This window comes from Nematolebias whitei, chromosome 1 (assembly GCF_014905685.2).
Source record: "Nematolebias whitei isolate Nwh7 chromosome 1, NemWhi1, whole genome shotgun sequence".
In the NCBI taxonomy this organism is placed as follows: domain Eukaryota; kingdom Metazoa; phylum Chordata; class Actinopteri; order Cyprinodontiformes; family Rivulidae; genus Nematolebias; species Nematolebias whitei.
The window spans coordinates 34,963,445-34,983,538 of NC_056498.1; the positions used below are offsets into that span (position 1 = coordinate 34,963,445).

Consider the following 20,094-nt stretch of genomic DNA (forward strand, 5'->3'; position numbering starts at 1 on the left):
GGGGTTAGACAGAGCAGAGCCTTCTTAGTTTACACACACCCCAGGAGAAATTTGATAAGTCGGCTACAACCGAACGAGGAGGCCAGATCCAGACAAGCCACAGTTGCTTTTTTGTGCAGGCAGACTGGTTTTTTTTCCTCGTCAGCTTTGAGTTCTGCTGGTACTTTTGATGATCAAAAATGACCAGATTCGTGGGTTTTCCGCTGGTCCGTGCTCATTAGCTTCCTCCAAGGTCAATCCCAACATAATGGCGAGTTCCAAAGCCACAATGGACTACGATTCTCATAAATCACTTCCATCTTACGGTTGAGCTCGTAAATCAGCCGAGTCTGAGAGCTCGAAGCACAAACTAATCCTTCGCGTAAGGTCGGCAGCTTTGCCATGGCCGAAAATGCTGCCGCCGTCTTCCTCAATAGCCGATAAAGGTATCAGACGGTGCCAAAAAGCAGAAACACCGCCATCAAAAATCCAATGATATACATCTTCGGCATCCTCCTGAGGCAACACAGAAAGGCGCAGACGTACCCTGCCGCGTGCGTCTCAGCGGGACATGAGGGTTCTCCAGGAAATATCTGCATCGTATCAGAAGTGGAAAAAAGTAGATCGGTGCATCCCTAGTTTTCAGGTGATGAATCACCACATTTCAACAAACTACAGATCATAAGGAAGGTTTTGAAATGGAAAATTTGAAAACATTACTTTTTAAAGAATGCGTTCAGAATTAAACTTTTTTAAAGTTCTTCAACAAATAAAAGGAAATCCAAAGAACGCCCGTTGCTGTAATTTTTAATCTCAAGCGTCCGTACCTTACGACAGCTTTAAGAGCCATTAGTTAAAACTCCTTTATGCTCCTTAAGCCCATTAAGTGTGTGATGAGCTCATCGGTTTAACTAAAGCAGCCTGTTAGTCAATGCTCTTTACCTTGGCGACTTTAATGATGTCTGGAATGTGCAGGTACGCAGCGACAGGTGGCAGTCCTTTCCCAATCAGGTAAGCCTCGTCGGCTTTCTGCCTGCAAAGCACCAAAGTTGACATTAGCGTGATGGAGGAGCCTGCCAGAAACGAATTACCCACAAATGTGCACCACTTCTCAGGCGTGCACATTTGTTTGGCGTGGCCGCAGCATTTTCCACGATGAATAACAGCGGTACTTACGGCTAAATTTATCTTTTTTTTTTTTTTTTCCGATTTATGGTTTGGATTTTAAAGGAGTAGATGAAAGCGGATGAAGGGATGGGTAATTACCTGGACAGTTACTCCTCAAACAAGGATTCGTGTCACCGTTTCACACCAATTTAACTATAAACTCACCAATAAATAAAAATCAAAACCAAACGGGAGGAAGTGAGAAGGCCTCGAGTTTTAACTGATTTTACTTGAGTAGCAGCAGGTTAGACGCGTGTCCAGACTGATTTCGTCAAAGCGCTGGAGGCCACACTGACCCGAACGCAGCGGAGATCATCGTTACCTGTGCATCTGTCCGGTGTCCTGCTCGGAGTAAACAGCCACGGTGCGAATCCCCAGCTCCGTGCAGGCTCTGAACACTCGGATCGCTATTTCACCTGCGAGGAAAGAAGACGAGGGAATGGTTGAGTTTATTCTAATTTGATCCTTTTTGGACCAAGACTGCACTCTGATGACCCAGGTTTGAAGAATCTGTTAAACCCTGACAGGACTGATGAGCTTCAGGCTAGTCTGAACTGGATAAACACCAACGTGGACCGCGGTCACCTCTAAACTTCAGACTCAAATATTTCAGAGATTTACGCAAAACTTGTTTCTTTTGCAGAGTGGTATGATGGTGCAGTTTGTAGAGCTGTTGAATCTCAGCGAGAAGGTCGCTGGTTCGAATCCCAGCTGGGGGGCTTTTCTGGGTGGTGTTTGCATGTTCTCTCCGGGTATTCTGGTTTCCTCCCACAGACAGAAAAAATGAATGTTAGGCTGACTGGTAGCTCTAAATTGTCTCTAGGAGTGAGTGTGAGAGTGAATGGTTGTCTCGTTTGTCTCCATGTGTCCCTGTGATGGACAGACCTGTCCAGGGTGTCCCCCGCCTCTCGCACAGAAGCAGGTAAAAGATAATGGATGGATGGATAAAACTTAGAATAGCTTTCCAATTCAAAAATATACATGCAATTCCCCCACATCACTTACCGTATTTTTCAGCCTATAAGTCAGTTTTTTGTATAATGTACATGCCCTGCGACTTATAGGTCGAAACGGCGCATTTACGGATTTTTTTCCCATATTTATAAACCAATTTTTGGCTGAGACATGACCGTTTTCATTCATTTTGACTGAATTATTTTTTTGAACAGTACCATTTTCAGCCATTAGATGGCAGTAGAGTAGTAGTATCTGTATGGCATGCCGTTGTATCATGTAATATGACTTATTTATTATACTTTATACTTGATTGTTTTTGTCTTGAACTTTTTTGAATTTACCATGTACTGGATGACTGAGAATCTTCACCAGCTATTAATGACACAATAGGCTTGCCATAGCCTGCCACCTTCGTTCTGCTCACTACTTTGAGCAACCGTCAAACCAGCTGCACCGCCCCGGCGAAATGCAGCTAATTTGACCATCAAAGTGCATTTATTAAGTAAAAGTTCAACTGAGACACACCTTTGATATAATTTTGAGCAAACAAATAACTGTTTTAGGTGCTTTTCTTGTTGAATTTTGAAGAAACGGACAGCGTTCCTCTTTTTTTTCCTCCGTCTGTGCGCTCCCGGAGCACAAAGGCAGCGAATGCGTTTGAAATGCAGCTGATTTGACCATTTAAGTTCTTTTATTAAGTAAAAGTTAGACAGACACCTTTATTATAATTGAGCGAACAAATAATTGTTTTTAAGTGTTAATCTTGTTAAATTCTAGTTAAAGTCCTCCTGAGCACGCTTCCGCTGCCGCCATTTGGCAGACCATCGATTTTTGGCACAACACCGGCCCACATTTCCGGGTTGTCAGCAGGGGGTAGACAGAGACGCGTCTGTGTTTCACTGTATCAAAAGTTAAAGAAGCTAGCGGCCTGTATTGTACTACGCTAACTTAGCACTGCGTCAGTGGGGGCGGGAGGTTCAGTTCTATTGACAGGGCGGGGCACCCTGCTTGTGTAATAGCAGAAACACTGATTACATTACATGATTATACCCTTTCCATCACAATCTTATTTATTTCTACAGAAGTTTTGTAATTCTGCTGAAACTGCCTGAAATAATCAAATTGTGTCGAAGTTTTAAAATTTGAGATTTGGGCTTTAAAACTAGAAGTAGCCTCCTTTACTTCCTGTTCGTATGAGCTGCTAGTCTTAGCTACTGCCTTCTTGACATCGGAGCCCCCTTCAGGTATTCTTCAGAAACGGTTCGCCACCTAAAGGCGTTCAGGTTTTGTCCGTCTGTGCGTTCGTTTGTCTGTGGCGTTGGCAAAATATTTCACAAACCCCTGGATCGATTTTAATAAAACTCTTAAGTTATCTTTAGATAAACATCTAAAATTCACGTTGGAACCAACCGCAGGCAGGACGGCCGCCACAGCGCCTCAACCTTAAAGAAAAAATGGATTCTCAGGATGTTGTACAGATACGGAGCTAAAATGTGGAGTGGTAGTAGCTGAGAATCATCACAAAACACAATGAGCATCAACAGGTCATGCAAGGTCACGAATGTTAGGGAATTTTCGGATAAGGTTTTATACATGTTTTTAACTACCGTATTTTTCGCCGTATACGTCGCACCACCGTATTAGTCGCATCAGTCCAAAAATGTTTTGTCAAGTGGGAAAAAAAAAATGAGTCGCTTCGCCGCATAAGTCGCATCTATTATGCGTCACCGCTGACGTGACGCATTTGTAACGCGTCACTATTGACAACCCGGAAATGTGGGCCGGTGTTGTGCCAAAAATCGATTGGCGGGAGCGTGCACGGGAGGACTTTAACAAGAATTTAACAAGATTAACACTAAAAAAACAATTTGTTTGTTCGAAATTATAGCAAATTAAAGCAGAAGCCTTTTATATTGTTGAGGTTTTTTTTTATGGAATGGCCGATGTCCGATATTTAACTTTATCGTTAATATCGGACATACCGACACCATGCCGATAATATTGCGCATCCTTGTTTATCAATATAGGGGGAAAAAACAAATTAATCGCTTTAACGTACAAGTCGCAGGGCATGTAAATTATGTGCGACTTATAGGCCGAAAAGTACGGTAGTATGGCTGAGAATGTTAACTGCCCATGAACCATGTGTTTGAGTTACATGAATAGAAGACGAGATTTTTCTTAATATTTACGGGGTTTGATCAGAGTGGATTAGATGCAGCGGGTGGCGGGCGACATGCATTCCTTCAAGTAATGTTAGGCCTTCGATGTTCCTATGAATTAGCACACTGTGTGCAGAAAGAACATTCGTTGCTCAGGTGATCTTCAAACTATATATAAAAAAAAAAACTGGCACTGAAACAAGTTTAGCGTCTAAAGTTTGAGAACACATCGTGCCATCTGATCGCTGAAGAAAAAACACTTCGCCTTCATGCTGCTGTCACGAAAACCAAACGACCGTTCTTCAAAAAGCCCAGTTTATAGAGAGAGACAAATCTGGAAGGTTTTGTTCTCGCTTGAAAGACGAGACGAGGGACGGCGCTCAAATCATCGAGAAGCTTTGAACGAGCAGAACGAGGATCGTCAGCACGAAGGGTGAGAAAATTAAAGACGATATTGAACGGGAAAACAAAAAAAAACACCGACTGAGGCGATTAGCATTTTTAAAGAAGCGACTAAATAGTTTGACATCGTTAACACAGTGACACATAATGGGGGACGGGACAAATCAGTGTCTCGGAGAAAAACCTCGTCTGACAAGAGCTGAAGGAGGAGTGGAGAACAGGACGAGACTAAAGAGCTGAAGCAACGTGGGAACAGCGGAGGAGCTCAGTTTGTTCTGTTGCGATACGAAGGTCCGGTCCACTCGTCACTCGCGAGGTCCGGAGCGCTGTCGAGTGATGAAGCGATCCGAACATCTCGTCACGCCGACGTGAAGCAGACCGATGGAGAACCGGTCTGTGTGCGAGTGGAAGGCTCGAGGCCTTCAGAGACAAAACCATGTTTATGTTTCTTATTCAACCTTTATTATTTATCCAGGTTAGTCTTGTTGAATCACGACAACTCGTTTTCAAGAGAGACCTGGTTGGGAGCAGATGGTGGGGGGGGTAAGGGCCTTGCTCAAGGGCGCAGAGTGGTGCAAATGAGGGTGGAGGCAGGTGTGGGCGTTTCACCTTTTCCACTCGCATTTTAATGTCGCTCCGGGGAGTCGAACCGGCAACCTTCCAATCACAGGCCCACCTTCTCTAACCTCTGCGCCACCACTCCCCCATATATTTGCGTTTTGTTAGCAAAATATCCCCTGAACCACTCCGATTTTAAAGAAACTAAAATTTTGGAGGTAAATCTACAATCAACCGTTTGGAGTCAGTTTAAAGATGGCCGCCACAGCTAAGCGACTCCAGCAGAAAACTGGCTTTAACCCAGTTTGACCGATACGGAGCTAAACTTTGGAACGTTCATCCCCAGCTTACAGTTTGAGGGCCGACTGACCGCACGAGATCTGCTCGTGAGACCTTAATGAGCCGACGCAGAGTCCGTTAGCAAAACATCTCATGAACCAGAAGACGTACGTTTGCAACCGATTCGCTTTTGGAGCGAACGCAGTTCAGGATTCAGAGTCAACTGGTCTCACGACGCACAAAAAAAAAAACTGTCCCGTTCAACTTTACAAGCGCCGAGTGACCTTTGATGTGTCGGTAGCTGAGACTACTTCACAGCAGGAGCTGAGGGCTACAGAGCTACACGTTTAAGACTGTGCCATCAACAGTTGGTGCCAACACCGTCAGATTTTACTGAAGCTCGTAGAAACCACCGGAGGTGTAGCAGAACGCCCGAGTCACGGGTCAGTAGAAGAAGAAACAGACTTTTCTTTAAAAGCACTAACTCTCCAAACTGCAGATAAGCAAAAAACAAAACAAACAACACCGTTAGTAGGGAGGGTCTGAAACAGCACGTCAGGTAAAGTAATCAACAACTAAATCCAACCTAAAAGTAACGAAATAAAAATAACCGGCATCTTTTAGTCTTTTTATTTAATAATATAAATAAAGTGCTACGTGTTGTCAACATTGTTCCCATACAAAGACAAAATTAGTTCTCTGCATTTAACCCATCACACCTGCGATACACCCAGGTGGAGCGGTGGGCAGCTATGTTGGCGCTCGGGGAGCAATTCGGGATAGGGTGTCTTGCTCAGAGACGCCACGATATGTGCGAATGGCAGGGAATCAAACCTGGGACTTTTGGGTCCCGAGTCGGCTGCCCTGCCTCTACCCCATCTCGGCCCCTTTAATAGTAAGAGCAACAAGTAGGCCTGTCATGATAACAAATTTTGCTGGGCGATTAATCGTCTCGGAAATTATTGCGATAAACGATAATATTGTTTGAAATTTGACAATAATTAGTAATTATTGTCAAATTGAAGAAGAAATGTTGGTTAATTTGTTTGGAGTGTAGTACATTTTCTTGACCACCAGATGGCAGTACAAGACTGAACTGAAGGATGGATAGTGAGGGAGCGAGCAGCGTGTCTCTAAGAGAAATGGAAGAGAGGCCCTTTGACGTGGCATGGGCTCTACCCGTTTTTCAGTTCTTAAAATGGTGGACACTCGGTGTGGTTTGAGCTCTTTAGCATAGCGTTTTTCATACAAAGCTTTTAATTAAAAAAATAAATAAATAAAAATAAAGTTCTCAGCTTCTTTTTGCAGAGAAAAACAACTTTTTACGCAAAGGCACGGGTTTCCACCGTAAATGTTGGAGCTTCAACAAGATTTTTTTTTTTATTCCTTGAGGTCGACCTGTTAGCTTCTCAGCTTAGCTGCTTTTAACGATCAAAAAACGCGACTGTGGACGGTTAAAACAGATTTTTAAAGAGAAAGGGCAGAGTCAGTGAAGAGCACCGGAGTTGAGCTTTCCGTCATCCAGTGTCTTCAGTAGAAAGAGAGAGATGAAGAAACGATAAAGCCGATAAATGAAAACGAGGTCGATAATTCTTATCATGCGATTAATTGATTTATTGTTTATCGCGACAGGACTATAAACTACTCAAACTGTGGTTTCAGCTTCTAGACCACGTCCAGAATTCCCAGAAATCCACTTGGTTTTTTTAAGATGACGCAAACAGAACCACCCTCAGTCTTTAAATATATTAGCACGAGGACGGGAAAACAATAATTGCGGCCCGTTAATAATTCAGAGAACTGAGAGTTTCTGCCTCAGGAAGATTAAACGTAACTTTCTTGCGCTTTGTAAATAAAAGCCGCAGTGAACGGCTTCATCTGGACGAATTGAGGTGAATCAGCAAAGTCTGGACGAGGGTTTTACCTCTGTTGGCCACCATGACCTTCTTGATGGGCGTGTATTGGGGCTGCGGGGCAGAGTGGGCCGACCGGGAGAGGACGACCGCCCTCCTGACGGCCAGCAGGCCGAGGCCGCCTCGGACGACGGCAAACTGGAACATCCTGCGAGGGAGAAAAGAAGGTTTTAGAAAAACAACTGCTCCAGAACTGAAACCTGAAAGAGTCGGCCATGGAGGAGCTCATGGTGCCGCTTAAAGCAGACTAAAGGGACATTTCACACATTTTACCACCCAACATATACAAATCAAACTAACGAAGTTCTTCAATGTTTCACACAAGCTCTTCGTTAATTAACAGAAAGCAAAATGCTTCACTTGACAGGAAAATTAGTACCGCGACAGTTAGGATGAGAGATAAACATTGCAAATCCTTATTTAATAATGGAGTCCAGTGAGGGGAAACTGGCCCTAAAGTTGTTTTTCTCTCCACGTGCGGTTTTGTATTTTAAACCGGTGGATTTTTTTCATGTGGAGACATTTTTTAAAAACAGTAGAAGTCAGTTTTCTTTGGGAAGTTTTAGGGAAGCTTTCATTTGAACAATTTATTATTATTATTTATATTTTATTGGGAGAAACTCCTTAAGATTAAAAGTCTCATGTACAAGAGTGCCCCGGACAAAACCGGCACCAAAACACCCAAGCTGCATAAAATTTTAACGATAACATTTGACATTGTAATAAAATAAACCATAAAATATGTAACTTAAAACAGGGCGGACGCAAGAATATCGATTCATATCGGATAACGCTCTTAAAACGAGTACAAGTGATTTAAATAAAATAAACCGTCTTCTTAAAATAAGATTAATCTACACACGACCAAAATGTATTTATGTGATAAAAACACAATCGGATTCTCGTTTCTCCAAATCTTTTTAAATAAACTTTGCTTAAAGAACCCAGACTCTTTCTTGATAATCCTTGTTCATAATGAGAAAGAAAAAGAGACATTAAATCAAAACTCTTTTCTTTCTGCTGATTTTTTTATTATTTTTAAACTTACTAGTGAATAAAACTCTTTACCTGGATTAAAAATTACAAAAACAGAAGCCATTATTTGATTATTTTAATGATATTAGCTGCACGTGCAGCTAATTAGAGACAACGAGCTTCAGGTGGGGTTTTCTGCCAAATTACAGAAACAAGATGAAGATTACTAATCAACTAAAAGTTACAGATCCCTTCATGAACATCTTCATTAAATCACAGCTGAGGAAAAAAATATTTAAAATATTTGTTTATAGCAAAAAAAAAAAAATTTTTAATCGCTATGGCTGCTCCCCTTAAAAAACAGAAAGCCGTTTTTAGTTAACAGGCGTGAATAAAAGGTGAAAGTTGTCCAACAACTACCTCAGCTGGTGGAGTCTCGTCCAGGCTGCAGAGACACAAGCAGACAGAGATGTCTTCTTCTGCTCTGAGGCCGCGGGACTGCGCCCCGCGGGCGGTGTGCTGCTGCCACCTGCTGGTCACACCGCGCCACTGCAGCCAGGAGACCGTCCACACGAGTCGCTTTCTAATTAAATTAAACGGCCTCGCAAAACACCTCAGCTGCGTTTATCACCCATAAGCATGTATGAGATAAACGTATATTAAATATATGCAATGAAAAGAGCTTGGAAAATCATAGATGTACACAAAGATCGCCTGGAACGGTTAAAAACTAAGGTTTCGTCTAAAAAGATGACCTTTTGTGTAACCCAAAAAAGTTCAATCTGGTCCTCTGGACATTCAAAAAAAACAAAAAACAAAACAAAGCAAAATATATAAAATATATATACATACATACATACATACATACATACATACATACATACATACATACAAATATATATACAAAATATATTTTTTTGCTTTGTTTTGTTATTTGTTTTTTTTGAATGTCCAGAGGACCAGATTGAACTTTTTTGGATTTTTCTACCTGGATTATTGAGCATGCATCAGGAGATCTTTTGTGTAACGTTACGATGTGAACATGTGCCGTCGCCTGAAAATGAAAAGTCCAGCAGCACACAGCCGACAAGTCCTGAGCAGCTTTCATGAGAATCTGTTCACCTGAAAATGGGTGTCGAAGCCCAGCAATTAGGATCGTCTGATCGGATTGTTCAAAAAAAGTATATTTTTTTTTAATTCAACTAAAATTACATAACTTGCTTATTTTTCAACCAAATTTAATAAAGTTGTTTACTTGTTTGTTTTTTTTAGATGCATCAAATAAAATGTGTTATAATTCTGTGAATGTTTATGGAGCATTCACAGAACTGTGATCCATTTTTCATCTGTACGTTTTTCAGCGCGTTTATCGTTCCACACTTTTTGTGCCATTTCAACAAATCATGAATCAAAACGTTCAGATGTTTCAGGACAACACCACTATGACTTTTGGTATTGATGCAGCTTTAGCTTTTTGAAATATTTAGCCTTTTCTGACACCTTTTTTTTCTCATAGAAAATGAACTGAGCTCATTTTACATCCTTCAGATCTTTAGATGTGTTCACAAACTTTTACTGCTCCTTTCACATTTTGTTCTGCTTCAGCTTCTTTCAGCTTCCTTGTGCAAATTTAGACTTTTCTTCAGCTACTTTCAGCTCATTTCAGCTTTTTTGTGCTATTTCAGATTATTTCTGCTAACTACGTTCTTCTAAGTTCTTTGTGCAGATTTCAGCTTGTTATGCTTCTTTCAGCTTATTTCTGCAAGTTTCAGCTTTTTTGGTATTTCAACTACTATTTAGCCGTTTTAATGCTAATTTTAGCTTTTTCAGCTAATTCCACATATACTGCGCTCGTTTAAACTATTTTCAGCCTAATTTAGTGAACAAGCTCTCTCCACTTCTGGTAATTTAAGCTTCTTTCTGCCTTTTTGCTACTTTTCAGCTGATTTTGTTTCCTGCTCTTTTCAGATATCTTTAACTTTTTTGTGCTCATTTCTGCTTCTTTCATCCTAATTGAGAATAATTGTGCTCTCTTCACTTCCTTCTGGTAATGTTTGCTTCTCTCTGACTTTTCAGCTATTTTTTGCTCATTTCAGCTGTTTTAGCTCATTTTTGTGCTCGTTTCGGCTTATTTGAACCTAAATATGTGTTATTTCTGCTGTCTTCTGCTATTTTAGGCTTGTTCTTCCAGTTCAGCTACATTTCAGCATGTTTTAGCTAATTTCAGCTGTTTTCAGCAAGTTCTTCCGCAATAAGCATTCATACTGCATTTTCGCAGAAAATCCAATTTCTCTAGTTAAACTTGGAAACTTTAATTTCTTTGCCGCATACCTAAAAAGAGAAACTCCATTAAAAGCGGGGCCAAAGTAAAGAACATGGTCCAAGCCCCGGCTCAGTCTCAATCGACACTCATAACTCCAGGCCTGTCACAATAACACATTATGCTGGGCGATTAATTCTCAGAAATTATTGTGATAAACGATAATATTGTTTGAAATTTAAGAATAATTAGTCAATTTTAGAAGAAATGTTGATTCGTTTTGGGTGTAGTACCTTTTTCTGACCACCGGGTGGCAGTAAAAGACTGTTTGAGCCAAAGGACGGATAGTTGAGCAGTGTGTCTTTAAGAAAAATGGGAGGGCCCTTCATGTGACATGGGCCGAACACATGGCGGACGCTCGGTGTGGTTTGAGCTCTTTAGCATAGCATTTTTCACGCAAAGCTTTTAATTAAAAAAAAAATAATCAGTAAAGTTCTCAGCTTCTTGTTGCAGAGAAAAACAACTTCTTATACGAAGGCACGGGTTTCAACTGTGAATTTTAGAGCTTCGATAAGTCGGAGGTTCCTCCAGAGGTCGGCCTGTTAGCTTAGCTCGTAGCTTAGCTGCTTTTAACGATCCAAAAATGTGATTTTAGACGGTTAAAATTGATTTTAAAGAGGAAAAAGAAAGGGAGGGGTCAGTGAAGAGCACCGGAGTTGAGCCTTTTGTCGTCCAGTGTCTTCAGTAGAAAGAGAGACACGAAGAAACAATAAAGCCGATAAATGAAAACGAGGTTGATAATTTTCATTTATCATGCGATTAACTGATTTAAGTGTTTATCGCGACAGGCCTACTCGTGTCAGACATCGGTTCACGAAGAGTTACATCTTATTTAACGTTCTCATGATCAAAATGAAAAACAAGTTAACAATCCAACCTTTTTCTGACTTCGAAGTTTGCCATCCGTCACGGGAATTCAGTTTTTTTCTGCAAAATGAGAAGGACTAAAAATATTTTGCACTTAAAATATAATCTTGTGGACCGGTTGGCCAGAGTTGGCCCACGGGCCTTCAGTTTGACACGTCTGCTCTAAATCAAAAACAATAAAAATGGTGTTTCACAGTGAAAAGGAGGACTAACGTCGGGAATACTAAACCTCAACAAGATTGAATTCCTTCACGGGGTCATGTAAAAAAGATAAATGTGCTTTTTTTTTTTAATTTCCAAACTTTAGTCTTTTTTTTTTTTTTAAACAACCACCATAAATCCAAATGAACAAGACGCACATTTGCATGCTGTACAGCCCCCGACTGCATTAAAATGTCCCAAAGCTGCTCAGAAAGAACTCACTCGGGCTGTAACTAAACACCGTTTCTACACAAAAGCAACCGTCACGCCGACTCGGATAATGTTCTGAAGGTCAGGACTGCACAGGGAGCGAGCAGGAGGCGCTCAGAACGAGCCTTCCTCTACGTTCAACGTTGCAGAACGCATGCGTAAAAGTTCAGGTTTTCTACAAAAAAACTCTTTTAATGATAAAAGTGAAACAAAACCCGTGAACTATTCAGACATAAAAATAAAGATCTGTCAATCTCCGTCACCTTTCACGGCTGAGATTTCCTTCAAGATGGCCGCCTCAGCCACATCTCGCAAGATGTTACTGCTCAGCTACTACCGCTCCAAGCTTTAGCAAAACGTCTGTAAAACTGAGTTGTGATGCCTTTTGGGTTTGTAAGTTCAGTAGGTGGTGGCAGCCATCTTGAAATCAGATGACAGTCGCTCGCTAATTCGCGGTTCGACTTTTGCGGACTCGCTCTGTCGCGGTTTTTCAAAGTAAGATTGGACACGAGACAAAAAAAAAAAAACTTGTACAGGACACGACTGTCAACTTTAACGTGATTGGGACAGTACTGATACTGTACAGTAAAAAGTTCACGAAAAAAATTAACAGGCGCCGCCATTTTGTAGTTTTCTCTCAATTAGCCTACACTGCTCATAAGGGCTACATTTCCCAGAAGCCAACAGTGCCCCGCCCAGAAGCCTCGTTGCCTTCTGCTGAAATACGTAGAGGGAAAGTTTTGGAAAAAGTTCGGTGCTTATTACAGTGATGTTGGTGCCCAGCAGATGGAAAGCCGCACAGAACCCACCGGGAACAGAACCAGACCCCCAGAATCATAGTTGAACCCGAGAACTGTTAGCCGGCCCACCAGGCCTTCCGAGCGGGGACGCACCGCCATAAGTCCGGCTTCTCTCTGGAGCCCACCGGGACTTTTTTCCATCCAGATATGGACTCAGTCTGGTCCCGTGCTGGCCGTCTTTCATAGATAAAGAGTAAAATAAATGTAACGTTGCTACTTCGCGGTTTTTCACTTATTGCGGGGGAACTGGAATGTAACCCCCAGTAATAAACGAAGGACTACTGTACTCCTGAACCATTCCATAGAACTGCACTTCAAAAGAGCAGAACTATCTCTTTAACCCCACAGGAAAGGCTTAAGTTGACTTTTTCTGCTGCAGGAGTTTAATTTACTTCCAATCACTCCCACAAAATGTTTCATTTGCTTCAAATTACATTTTCTTTAAGTCTTGCCTAATTAACCCCTAAATTTAAAACGATAATCTATGAAAACGGCTTAATAATATGAACAAATGTTCGATCTCAGGGTAAAGTTTACGATGAAAAGGTCAAATCTGTGCACAACTACATTCAATAACAATTGCATAAAATTTTATTTTAATTCTGTTGCGATTCCTCAAAGATTTTGCCAAAATAAAACCAAAGCACCAACAAGCTCAGAAGAAGACGTCAGTCACATAAAACGTGATTTCTTTGTGATTCTCAATGATCTGAGAGAAGAAAAAGACTCAAACTCATCCAGCTGTCATTATGTTTGTGTCGGACTGTTTTGTTTGTTCGTTTCGGCTGCTCCCTTCCTCGGGGGTCGCCACGGCGAACCAATTCCTGACACAACCACAGCCCACTGAGCTACCACAGCTCTCTGTGGGTATGTTTACATGGACATAAGTAACCGGATCAAATGGCCGGTCGGAATAAAAGTGTGTCATGTAAACGCTCCGTTCGGGTTATTTTTTGTGTATTCGGCGCGATCCGTTATAATTTGTGATCAGAACGAAACGGGTGGTTTACGCCGATCCGAAACCCGATCGGTGCGCATGTAAACGCTTGATCTGTTCATTTTTATCTGATGGTGAAAAACTGACCTGACTGCGCATGTGCGACTTTGCCATTTCCGCCTGGCTAACGCTAATAATATTAGCATGTCAGGGAAGTAAAACTGGTCGGTGAGCGACACAACATTTCTACTAGAAACTTTTAAAGAGCTCAAAATGATTTCTATTACCTGTAGCTCAGTCAGGGAGTGCAATAACGTCTCCAACATCATTAAAACCTGTCGCGGGTCCATTTTGGGTGCTCAGGTTTGTTTACGTTCACCCGGAAGTAGAACTTCTTCTTCGGTGGTTTTTTTAAGGAGAGTTTACCACTCTGCGCATGTCAGTACTGCTGTTCAGAACAAAGCCCGCTGCATGTAAACGCTCATCATGAACAGATTGTGCCCATGTAAACAACACATTTGAATTATTCAAACAGAACACATTTCAATCCGGTCAGAGAATTCTGCGCATGTAAACATAGCTTGTGTGGAGCAGAGAGCTGATGTCTGGGTCGCCCATGGGAGCAAATCGTGGGAGTTAAGGGCCTTGCTCAAGGGCCCAGAGTGGGGAAAATGAGAGAGGAGGCAGGTGTGTGTGCTTCAGTTAAGTACAGTGAAGCTTCATTCCGTACAGCCGTCTGAAGGACAGACGGAAGTGTACTGGGGCTGCGGCTTTCTATGAAGCGCTGCCCTCATCGCTTAGACAAGGAAAGGGGAAGAAAACATGAGGAGACGAGGTGTAAAAAAATGATCTCTCACACCGTGTCCTTGGCACAGGGCACGGTGTAAGATAGCAAAAAAATCTACCTCAGCAAATAACAGAGACATAATACATTTTGCGGGGAGAGAGAGACAACAAGACAATGAGATTGTCCATGAACACTTCCAGATAGTTTCCATAGTCCTGATGAAGATGTTACAGTGTCTCTCAGCTGGTCCACTCCGATAAGGGTTCACAGATGTTCCGGGGTCTTCGTTTACATATCCACCAGGAGCAATTTGAGATAAGTTGGCCTATCAAGGCCAGCGGGGAGGCCAGATTCAGATAAACAACAATTGTTTTGGGCATGCTGACTCTACTGATTTCATGTCTGCCTTCAGTTCTGCTGGTACGCTCAATGGCGAAACCAAACAGCCAGATTTGTGGATATTCCGCCGGTCCGTGCTTCGATTCCTTCATGCCGGCGAGTCCTAGGAGCTGCAAGTGGCCCACGATTCTCAGAAATCGCGCCAAGCTTGCGATTCAGCTCACAAAGCGTATTAGTCTGAGAGCTCGAAACACAGAGTAATCCTTAATATAAGGCAGGCAGCGTCACTATTGCCAAAACTGCTGCCGACGTCTTCTTAATTAGTCGATATCCCAGGTTTTCGCCGATTCCAAAAAGCAGAAACCCTGTTATCATAATTCCAATTATGTATGCGTCTTCTATGTTCTCAACAGACAGCACAGACAGGCACATCATCTTCCAAACACCCCAGGATCCCATGACGTATCCAGCTGCATGTGTCCCTTGAGGGCATGAGGGTTCTCCTGCACTTTGTCTTCTAGTAGAGAAAATTTTTATCAATTTTATTGATAGACCAGCTGACCAGATCCATAATAACTTTCAATTTAGAAGATGTGTAAAGAGAGGCTCTGATATACAGGACAAGAGCAAAAGCAGGAGGGGAGGCAGGAGAGGGAAGAAGAGTGACCGTCTTCGTCGAGAGCGAGAGAGAAAAAAAAACCACCCATGTTTAGATGTTGTCGTTTTAAAAGTTTTCGATTCAAAAGTCTATTTAAACGTTTAAACGAATGCCTCTAATGACCCACTATCCCTCAACAGTTTGATCAGACTTTACCTTGGACGCCCGGCTTCCTTTGTCTGCTGTCAAGGTTAGGTTCAAGAGAGCACATGATAAGGAAAACAAAGGTCATGACACACCCCCAGGACCCAAACCAATCTGCTCAAAATGGACCCCGTCCTCTTTGGACATCCTATACCTCAGGTTTCGTTGCGTTTCAGCTGAGAATTCCTCCAACTACTTCCTGCACAGATCGGACACAAACCGTGGTCCGTTTGATGGTGTAGTTTAGGTTTGGACATCTCAGGATCAAACTGTTTTTATATACAACTAGAAGCCCCAATGACATCACTTCACACCTTTAAGACTGTGTCAAATGTCTGATTTTTGACTAAACGGTTTCCTAATCATTCTGTGCAAATGTATTAGTAAGAAAAATACCAAATAAAGGTGTGTCGGGAGAAGTTTGTGCCACGCATGCTGACAAAACAAAATCTAAATGAGTATTGAATAAAGTACAGAAGCATGACGTAACTCTCACTCATCTGTTATCAACAAGACAATATGCCACCATCTCTAGAAACGGAGTTGTCTTTGTCTAATCTGTCCTGGATCAAAAGGTCCAGCTTTATCTCGCAATCCAAGTCCAAATAAACATTACCAAACTATTCCCATCCTGCAGCCAAAAAACAAGAGCAAAGTCCGCTCACCAGCGGGCAGCGCTGCTCTAAAGTGATCAGAATCACTTCAGCTCTCAGCAGCGTGAGAAAGGCTGGAAGCCAAATCCAATCATTTGAGTAAAAATACAATAAAATGGAGTCAAAGCGGCTCTGACGGAGCAAATGAAGGAGGAAATCATCATGCATGACAAATACTTGCATTGCTGGAAAATGATATCTGCACTGGTGTCTGACATACTGCAGGTTTTATTCTTCCTTCTGCACAGATCTACGTCTAAAATGTCCAATAATGTTGTTTAAACAGAGCATGGTGCTCAAAAAGGTTAATCTAAACTCAAGCTGTGGACAAATCAATACATTTAAACTAGAGCCCGACCGATGTATCGGTAGGGCCGATATTTTAGGCCAATATCGGCATTTTGGGGACATATCGTATCGGTGATAACTGGCCTATAATGTGCTGAAATAAACACTGGGAACAAGCCGTGTCCTTAACTGCAAATGGAATAATTGTACAATGTATCCAGCAGAGGGCGCATGTGGACTACTTTCAAGTCATGGCTGTTCACTTTAAGTTTCAGTTTCAGCACAGTCTAAGCAGTGAACAATACTATGCAGCATATTTTGCTAAACATGCTGTTTATTTTAATCGATATGTAAAATAAAAAAAAATCAACAATAATAAATTATCTTTAACCCTCCAACCTGCTTGTAATTAGCTACATGCCTCTCAAGTTAGCAAGTTAACGTTTAAATAACCTAGCATAGGCTACTGCCTTGTACAACTTTCTCCAGGTCAATAAATCTAAAGTGGGGGTGGGGGAGTTTGGCAGGCAGGGCGCTTGGTTCTGTTGACGGGGCAGGGGAAGCACTGGGATAATGTATTCAGCATTCACACCTCTCATCTAATGAGAAGCTGAATTGATGGTTATAAAAAATGCACATTTTTGAAAAACACTTTCTGAAGGTTTTCTTGTTTGTTTTGGGGTTTTTATACCCAGGGTGTGGGGAGGGAGTAGACAGAGACAGGGGGGTGAGACGGCTAAGCGTGAGGGAAACAGAGCACAAGCTATGTAGCTTTTTAGCTAGAATGTTTGTATTGCGCGACGCTAGCTTAGCGCTACGTCAGTGACAGCCGTTGTCGACTGTGGGGGGTGGAGTTGGACAAGCAGGGCGCTGAATTCTGTTGACAGGACGGGGCGCCCCGATTGTGTATTTGTCAAGGTTCTTTATCGTCATTCACGTCACACGTGGTACATGAGGTGGAACAAAATTGTGTACGCAGGGTCCCAGTTACATCCAACAACAGAAAAAAATATAAACTGTAAAAGAAACAGTGCAAAGGATCTAATATATTTGGAGGGGAAACACAGCAGTTAATATATAATAATAATATATTTAAGTATATGTGTAGTGAGACGCACATTATGCTTGCATTAGTTTTTGGATGTGAGGCCTGTCAATATTTCTCAGGATTTATGTTTAAATGTTCTTATTTTGGGTCAGGCATTGTATTAGAAACATAAAAACTGTTAAACTTAACCGTAACAAGAGACAAGGTGTAAAGTAGATTATTTAACGATTAATCCATTTCTCCTAACATTTCGTTCACACGGTTCACTCCAGGATGAGCTGGAAATAATATTAGATAAAGACAGGAACGTGTGATCCAGGACAACAGAACGTGTCAAATTATGTCACACTGACTAAAATAAATAACACCTCAGTTAATGGCACCCATTTGTAAGACTTGTTTTTCAGTTTTCTTTATTTTCTTTAATTAATTTTATTATGTTTTCTTTTTAAAGGATTTGTTAATCCAGATATTCCTTCGGGGAAAAAAGGAGCCCTTTGGCAAAAATACCACCAGTTTCACCACCGAGCTTTTAAAGGTCCCGACAAGGATGCAGGAATGTGACCTTTGACCTCAAACGAGTGGAACAAAGCGTGAGGCAGGGAGAGGTTCTTCTTGTTCCAGATTTGATCCAGTTTTCATTCCAAAGCACATTTAAAACATTTCCAATAAACCAGTGACTCTTTTTAAGAAGCTTTTTGACAAGAATCTTTCTAAGAGTCTTCATTTGGGTGTAGAATATTCTAAATTAAATTTATGTCACATTACATGGCATTCTTTGGTCTTGAAGGCAAAAAGGGCTGTATTGTACAACTCTTATTGGCATGTGCAAAAATCTATTTAAAAAAAGTAGTAAAATTTAACCAATTACTCATGGGGGAATATAAAAATAATGTCTAGAAAAACTGAATGAGTTTGGACTAAAATAAACAGAGTTTCATGAAGTTCAGTGGTTATGCTTAAATTTTGCATATTTTATTCTCAAGTTACTTTTAAATGTTTTGTCATTTCACATACAGTACGTTTGATTTGCCAAGAATGTACCACTACAAAACCATCTTTATTAGAAAACAGAAAAAATGACTCAGAATGGCTAAATAATTCTGTCTGAAATATTTTATTTACCAAAACGTGTCAATTATTCAAAAATCCTTGCTACATGTTGCTAGGCTAGTACAACAGAGCAAGTCCCTTTGAGAGCATGAAGCCAAAATCAAACAGGAAGTCAAAAACGACTAGAACATTCAAATAAAAGGTTACTACAAAATAAGAGGTTAAAAAAAACCAGAGCTGGACTTGGAGCCAGAGCTAAATCAAGACAAAGACAAGGGAAATGGACAAAGTCGAACACAGCTGAGATTATTTTTAGAAAAGTCAGAGAAACGAGGAAAATTGTGAAACTTTTAAACAAGAACTTGAGTCAGAAAGAACAAAACATGACAAATAATTTATTCTTTTTTTTTTTTTTTATTCACTTGTATCTTACATTCGTTATCCACGAGAAAGTGTGACCTGTGTTCGCAAAACGAGCCAAAATGAGCACAGGCTGCAAAGAATGTGAAAATACTGACTTTGCCATAACTGAGATTGGTGTAAAAGCGAGTCCTTGAAGGCACCATCTAGAGATCCCAGTAACTTAAATGGTGCATAATCTTCTTAATCTATCTCTAAATTAAAGATTTTTCACAGGTACTGTATGTCTTCGTCTTCAGAAATAATCCCGTGTTTCCCCTACCATGATACAAGTGGGGCGCCCCGCCCCGCCAACAGAACCGAGCGCCCTGCCTAGAGAAACACACACCCCACCCGACAACTGTCAGTACTGATGTAGCGTGGGGTACAATAAAATCATGCTGGCAAAAATGCTACTGATGTGCCGCTCTGCTCCGCATCCCCTCATAAAAACCAGCAGCAACGTAGCGCTAAGCTAGCAAGCAGGAAACACAGATATGACTCTGTCCCATCCCCCCACCCCATGTCGATAAAAACCAGCAGTATCGTAGCGCTAAGCTAGTGGGCGGACAATACAGACATGACGCCTTCCCCCACCCACCCCCGTAATTGATTAAAAACTGGCCGCAACGTAGCGCTAAGCTAGCAGGCAGGCAGCACAGATGCGACTCCGTCCCATCTCATCCTGCCACCCCCCCAATGTTGATAAAAACCGGCAGCGATGTAACACTAAGCTAGCAGGCAGAAAACACAGACATGACTCCGCCCCGTCCCGCCACACCCCCATGTCAATAAAACCCAGCAGCAATGTAGCATTAAGCCAGTGAGTGGGCAACACAGACATGACTCCTTCCTCCACCCACCCCACCCCCTGTCATTGATAAAAACTGTGAGCAAAGTAGCGCTAAGCTAGCAGGCAGGAAATACAGACGTGACTCTGTCCCATCGCGCCACCCCCCACCCCATGTTGATAAAAACCGGCAGTATCGCTTCCCTTT

At 41.7% G+C, this 20,094-nt stretch overlaps 1 protein-coding gene across 2 annotated transcripts in view; it reads right to left on the reverse strand.

Moving 5' to 3' along the window:
* LOC119409659 (pyruvate carboxylase, mitochondrial) overlaps nucleotides 1-20,094 on the reverse strand; it is a 472,483-nt gene that overhangs the window by 440,467 nt on the left and 11,922 nt on the right. The window contains exons 1-4 of one of the 2 annotated variants that reach the window (XM_037676571.1): nucleotides 8,813-8,853; nucleotides 7,429-7,565; nucleotides 1,469-1,562; nucleotides 922-1,012 (exon numbers count right to left, since the gene is read on the reverse strand). In XM_037676571.1, the coding sequence (XP_037532499.1) occupies nucleotides 922-1,012; nucleotides 1,469-1,562; nucleotides 7,429-7,564 (321 nt within the window). In that variant the 5' untranslated portion in view covers nucleotide 7,565; nucleotides 8,813-8,853. Of the gene's footprint in view, nucleotides 1-921; nucleotides 1,013-1,468; nucleotides 1,563-7,428; nucleotides 7,566-8,812; nucleotides 8,854-20,094 lie in introns of those variants that run through there. The other variant, XM_037676564.1, reaches the window with a different exon arrangement.